General features: G+C 38.2%; 1 protein-coding gene across 1 annotated transcript; it reads right to left on the minus strand.

Annotated features, from left to right (window-relative positions):
* Positions 1-1,180: 1,180 nt before the first annotated feature.
* Positions 1,181-6,887, minus strand: LOC142226432 (uncharacterized). Its single transcript, XM_075296451.1, has 2 exons — positions 6,597-6,887; positions 1,181-1,765 (listed from the first exon to the last, which is right to left on the minus strand). Exon 2 carries the CDS (start codon positions 1,745-1,747, stop codon positions 1,433-1,435), a length of 315 nt encoding a protein of 104 aa, XP_075152566.1. The 5' UTR covers positions 1,748-1,765; positions 6,597-6,887; the 3' UTR covers positions 1,181-1,432.
* Between the last annotated feature and the right edge of the window lie 238 nt (positions 6,888-7,125).

The following is a 7,125-nucleotide window of genomic DNA, read 5'->3' on the forward strand; positions in this document are numbered from 1 at the left end:
GCGTGAGGCCCGGCAATTCGGATTTGGAAAAGCGAAAGCCTAACTGAATATTTTTCCTGAATTTTATACTAATTGAACTTGAAAAAGAAATTTAATTTGATTTTTTAAATAAACGATTTCACCGATTTACACGCGTTTTCCCTTGACCAAATTTTGACCGTATAACCCTTTATTCTTAACTGTCCAGCTATTCCTATCATCTGTAGTATTATTTAAAATTCCGCCCGTCCTAATTTTTGGCAGTTTATGTTTGCCTTCTATATCCGACACATTACATATTTTAACATCTAAACTTTCTGTTTGATTAGCCCGACATTTTGATTTTTGTGTATTTTTCTTTTTTATATACATTTATTTTTTAAAAAATGCCTATATAGATTAATACCAGGATTTTACTTCTTAAACTTCTGGAAGCCTAATTATTTTTTGAAATTTTTTGTTTTTATTTATACGTATTCTGAAGATTGTTGTTATCTACCCATATTTTGATGTGGTCTCTATATAGCAGGGATGATAAATGATGTTGACGAAAAAGTACTAAAAATCTATCAAAAATTTACTTTTCGAAGCCAAAAGGTGCTAAATTTATATAATATCAAATTTAAGGACTATTGTAAACGTATACGTATATTAAAATTTATACCGATTTGGATTTTTTTTTTAGATTTCCTAAAAAAATCTTATTTTACAAAATATTATTTCTATAGAACATTTTGTCCAAGTTTTATTTCTATAGAAAATTTTGACAAAATTTTATTTGTTTAGAAAATTTTGTCAAAATATTATTTCTATAGAAAATGTCAACATTTTATTTCTAGAGAAAATTTTATGAACATTTTATTTCTATATATAGTGAATGCGTGGCATAAAAGTAGAAAAGAAATAAAAAGGCACTGGTTTAGAATTTGAACCAAAATGTATGGGCTTTATTTAATAAATTATTGTTCGTCAAACAATATTTACCTTCGTAGAAGCGAGAGAGTCTCAAAGAGAGCGTCAAAAAGCTTGGATGCCGAAACGCGGGGGTTGATGACATTTGACGTTAGAAAATGTCCTTATTTTCGTACCGAAAGGCAGAAAAAGGCATAGACAAATCCTAACGGAGGGATTACACTTGAAAATGATTATATGACTGAACAAAGCTAAAACAACGGCATTTGAACTTAAACATTGCCGCCCGCCTTGCAACATCCAGCCATGTTGCAAAATTTAAAAATAAGTTAAATAATATTTACATGTTACATAATGAAAGTATACAGGATGTACATTTCAGTTTACAAAAAAGAGCATTTTATTTTAGTTCAATTCTTTTTTTTTCTCTTGTTATGGTGTCCAATTCATTCATTTTTTTTTTCCAAAACACAAATTCATATTTACAAATGTGCTCGTCAAGCACGCGATCGTAAATGGACTCGTTAAGCCCGATCGATTTTTAAATTTCAATACATTTGACTCGTAAGAGCCGGGTGTCGAGGACTCGTAAAGTCAGAAGGCAGTTGAAGACTACCTTACACCCAAGTGTGATATGGGGTGGCGAAGCCACAAACAATTCTCCTGGAGGAACCCCAGAAGCTGTCGTCAACGGTTTTTTATTGGTTGCTGTTGCAACATTGTCGGCCAGAATGGCAGAATCAGTAGTCGTACTGATGGTATGTTCATCGGCAAGGGGTGCGATGCTAGAATTAATCTCCCGTTCCTCATCCAACATGGGGACGTCGTCCTCAGACTCTGGAAGGGTAGCAGCCATCTTTGCTATGTTTTCTATCTATGAAAATATAGAAAGATTTCGGAACGGAAAACCAAATTAACATAATGGTCAGGGTGACCAGAAACCGTAGGTCGCCTTACAACTTGTAGTCCGATCTATTGCGATTCGAACGCGGCCATCAACCCAAAGATTTTTCACGTAACAAAAACTAGGGAGGACGCGAGCATAACGCGACAGATAGACCTATGTTAACTCCCTAAAAGACAAGGATGTAATCCATTTGAACAAACGACGACCGTTAGTACCCGGATGAACATCGCGAATACGACATAATTTCCACGTTGTGGGGAGTAATAGTTCTCGTCGAGAATGTCGTGGACAAATCAAAAGTAGCATGTAAAGTTACCGCTTTCGTAGAAAAGCAGACAGTTTTGTAAATATAACCGTGGGTTATCATCAAGGCGTGACCTGTAAAGCATTCCACATAATCCCATTGTCAAAACCAGTAGTGGTAAAATAGCGTCGCGCTCTATGTGAGAAGACAGCTCAGAATTATGGTGTATATTGCCCCTTGAACCAGACGCATTATTCAAATTATGGTACCCCGTCAATACGTCGTCAACGTACATGCTCTTCCGTAGGACTTGTACATAAAGAGGAAACCCATTCTCCGTGTCGTCAGCCAAATGCAAAAGTTGTCCAAGTCACTGTCTGTAACTAAAAGTTCCGGATAATATTTTGCAGAGAATATCTTAACTGTATTCAATGCAGAAATGTCTAGGACGGGTCAACATATATATGTCTGTATACATCTGTGTGATATCGCAATTGTATACGAATTTATACAACCTCCACCTCAAAACGAGGAGAAACAAGTCTGATTGTTGAGTCGGACCGACGTGTAAAAATGTCATTCAAGGCAGTGAAAACCAATCGAAGTCAAATTGTCTTTCTATCGGTGGATGACCGGCGATAAGGCAGATAACAAATTTTCATTTGTAGACGTAACCTAAACTGGCCTCATATGGTATAACTGTATATACCCCCGGACAAAGTCGTGGTGAATCGTCTTAATTCATGGTTTTCACAAGAGGGATGCCTAATTTCGAAGAAATTGTGTCAGCCAGGCCGTCCTTGCTTTCCGATTTGTCCGAAGAAATAATTTTCAAGAGGAAGAGTATCTTCACTCAGAATACCGTCGGGATGTCGTTTTATAATTTTCCTCGCAAAACTTATCTAAATCAGATAAGAGAGGACGTCGGGGAAGCTCTTCTAGTTCCCAAAGTGCGGAGAAGTGTCTCGTGAAGACCATTTTCCTTGGAGAGGTCCACAGTAGTCGTGTAGACAGAAATATTCGAGGAAGGGATAGGACCCGTGACAACCCAGCCGAAGACTGTGTTTTGTGCTAGTAATGATCCCAAAATATTCGTTCGCGTACCCTCCAACACAATTTTCGGATAAAGATCCGCGCCCAAAAGCAGATCAACAGGACGACAAACAAATAAATTGGGGTCAGCCAATAGACACAATGTCACGATCTAGAGAAAAAGATGGCAGGTTGCCGGAAATGTTCGGAAGAACATACGCTGTAGTCTCCAGTAGGAGCGACTCATCTAGTGGGGTACCAATGCAAAGTGAACAAAGTTCTCTCGACGTGATCGAAACACTTTGATTCACACCAGAAATTGTAGCCGAAGTCGAAGACGTACTCAGTCCAAGTCGGTTCCGCAATCCTTCCGTAATAAAGGATGATTCCGAAGCGGGATCTATTAAGGCCCTAGCAGGATACGTGATACCCTGGTGAACGATATTCACCATTGCAGTTCCTAATAATACATTTCCAGTACGCGAAGTATGGAATACCTGTCTACTCGACGTCCCTGACACAATGCCAGTCGATGTAGAAGGCTGATCGGTATCCACTGATGCTACCCCGGTATCTCGTATAAGCGGTGCGGAAACGACCGGACCAGTTATGGGATCATTTGATATATCCCTGTGCAGAAGAGTGTGGTGTCTTCTACCACATTTACCGCAATCATATGCGCTGGGGCAATTAGCTGCAACATGTCTGCGGGACAGACAATTCATGCAGCACTGATGGCTCCTAATAATATTCATCCTCTCACGAACTGAAAGATTATGAAACCTAGAATACGTTCTGAGGTGATGTTGTCGTCGACAGAGGACGCATAATCTGTCAGGAGAGGATTGGGAGGAAGGAGGCGTACTTGATGGGGAACGAGTCGTTTTCGCATTAGTGAAATGCGAGCGAATTCTTTTGTTGGCCGGAGGCCTGACGTCAATGCCGCGGATATCGCGAAGACATGTCAATGTCTGGATTCTTTCCGTGAGAAAGAAGTCCAAATCTGACCAAGAAGACAAAGCAGACTTGTCCTTAATACTCTGTTCCCAAAGTGTAACAGTACATTTCGGCAACCTCTGAAGGCATAAAAAGACGAGGATGGGATCCCAATCGTCAGTGGCCACATCGTAGATGGACATTGTCGAAATGCATGTCGAGATACCACGTTGTAGTTTCTTCAGTCCTGAACTGGTCTCAGACTCCAAGACTGGTAAATCGAATAATAATTTGAGTTGGTGATTCACCAATAGGCGGGTATTATCATAAGTACCCCTTAGTGCCTTCCACGCAAGAGCGAAGCTTCTATGCGTGAGCGGAAATTTCGAAACAACCTCGCGAGCTTCACCACTGGTCTTCTTGAGCAAATGACACAATTTCTCAATATCGCTAAGTCGGCTATTGTTAATGTATACTGCTGTGAAGAAATCTCTAAATGTCGGCCAATTGAGAAAATCGCCGTCAAAAACATCTATATCACAAGGCGGCAGATTGAGACTGTGGGAGGAACTATTATCTCCCCTAGAGCTGATAGAAGAGCCGCGTGACTCATCGGACCTATGGGAAACATTCAAAAGTGATGTTTGGTCCTCCAACCGAGGCGATTTAGCAGAATGCTTAGATGGTGCACGTAGTGCCTCCAATTTACGTTGAATTGACTCCATGACATTCAGATAACAATTATAAGCCACGTCATATTTGCTGTCAGCAGCGGCGACTGCCTCGGTTGCGTTGCTCTGTGTGGAAACAAAGGCAAGACATTCGTCGAATAAGCCCTTAACTTTTTCCCACAACGACTTAGCCTCGGAACCATGACATTCTAGTCTATAGGCGGTTAAATCATCGTCTCGCAAACTGTGAAACTTCGTTTCAAATCGGACTACTGCGTCAGTTGCTCTTGTGAAGGCGGTAAGTGGTGTAGTAGTCATTATGAAAAAGTACTGGAAAATTTAAAGGGCGAAAAAATTGACACGTGATGTCCAAAACTCTCGAAAAGAGTATAAATCGATCCAAACGCTACTTCGATTTGTCGTCGAACAAATGAAAATGCAGTTTTTTCTCCAGTGTATGCGAAATGTGTATCGTCAACACACAATATTTTTCGCAGTGTACCGAAAGTACCACAAATGTGAACAAGGTAACGTAATTACCACAAAAACACAAAAAATGAGATCAGAAAATTTCTCACAGTGTACGGAGTACAACCAATTTTTTACAGTGTATCGTCGATACACCAATTTCCTCACAGTGTATTGGAAATACCAGCTAAAATCAGCTCTGTAGGGTAAATTATAAGTATTTCAACTTTTTGTAAAAATTGGCGAAAAATTTCTCCAAGTGTATGAAAACACGTAAAGTTTCTTCCAGTGTATCGTAAATACAAGAAACCCTTTTTCGCGTGGCGAAATATATGCAAAATCTTTATTTGGAAAATATTACAATATTTTCCCAGTGTACCCTGTGTTCCAAAAGATTTTTGCAAGTGTATCGTGAATACAAAAAATATTTTCAGTGTATCGTAGAATACAAAGAATAATTTTTGCGTGGCGAATTATCGAAAAAATTGAAAACTTTATATATTACGAGAGAGTTTCTCTCAGTGTATATATTATCCAAATTTTCTCCCAGTGTACGTAGATACACAAAATTTGTGCAAGTGTATCGTGAATATCACTTGCCAAATGGAAAAATTACAAGACAATGAAAAGTCGTGAACTTTAAATTGTAAAATGTCAACCTGACCGATTGTAGGGTGCACGGACTGTAAGATGCACACTACGAAACAGTAAGGTCCAACAACAACAATAATATAAAAAATAAAAAAGTTTCGTGGAAACTCAAATATGTCAGTATTACGATAATATAATATATAATAAATACTGTTATTTTATTGTTTATATCGACCGACCGTAGGGTACACTACCACGTAACACGAACGATAATAGTAAACGACCGATATCCGTAGGAATCAACAATAAATACTTTTCTCAATTGAACTTGCAAAAAATTATTTTTATAATTTCGCGCCGTAAGCGACCCACGCTAATAAACCAACGTGTATGCAGTTCGAACGTATGTTGGATGTAACACCTGTGTGAGTACGTGTGTATAGCAAGTTGAACGGCAACTGTATAACACTTTACTATTGATGCCTATTGGCAAACCAATGCTTACAACCAATGCAATTGTTTTTGTTTTTTCTATGCCGATCAAAAAACCAAAAGAAAAAACACAACAATATGAATGTAATCAAATGGAGAAATACAGCGAAATTGAATTCAACTTTGACGTAGAATATTTGGACGAAAACAAAGTGGAATTAAACGCACTTTTCAACACTTTAATGACAATGTAACCGGGTATTAAAGACCGACGGATAATTTAATTTTTTCTCGTAGAGATTTAATGTACAACCGATATAAAATACGAGTTGTAAAGCGACCGTAGGCGAGTGTTTATTTCTGTTTTATTTATATTTACACCGAAGGATATGCTCACTTTTTAATTATCACTGAAAGTACATACCTTGGTTGTTGATAATAAAAATATTTGTGTAATAAATTGAAAATGCCTCGTAGAGGATGGTGATCGTCGATCGTTTGTTGTTGTTGTTGATTGGCGTAGCCTTTGCCTTCGAAGAAGAAATAAAAAGAGCGAATTAATTCTTTCCAATTAATATTCGGCTCGAATGGACCAATGAATGCGTGGCATAAAAGTAGAAAAGAAATAAAAAGGCACTGGTTTAGAATTTGAACCAAAATGTATGGGCTTTATTTAATAAATTATTGTTCGTCAAACAATATTTACCTTCGTAGAAGCGAGAGAGTCTCAAAGAGAGCGTCAAAAAGCTTGGATGCCGAAACGCGGGGGTTGATGACATTTGACGTTAGAAAATGTCCTTATTTTCGTACCGAAAGGCAGAAAAAGGCATAGACAAATCCTAACGGAGGGATTACACTTGAAAATGATTATATGACTGAACAAAGCTAAAACAACGGCATTTGAACTTAAACATATAGAAATAAAATTTTGATAAAGTTTACTACAGTAAATT

Source organism: Haematobia irritans, chromosome 2, assembly GCF_050003625.1.
Source record: "Haematobia irritans isolate KBUSLIRL chromosome 2, ASM5000362v1, whole genome shotgun sequence".
In the NCBI taxonomy this organism is placed as follows: Eukaryota; Metazoa; Arthropoda; class Insecta; order Diptera; family Muscidae; genus Haematobia; species Haematobia irritans.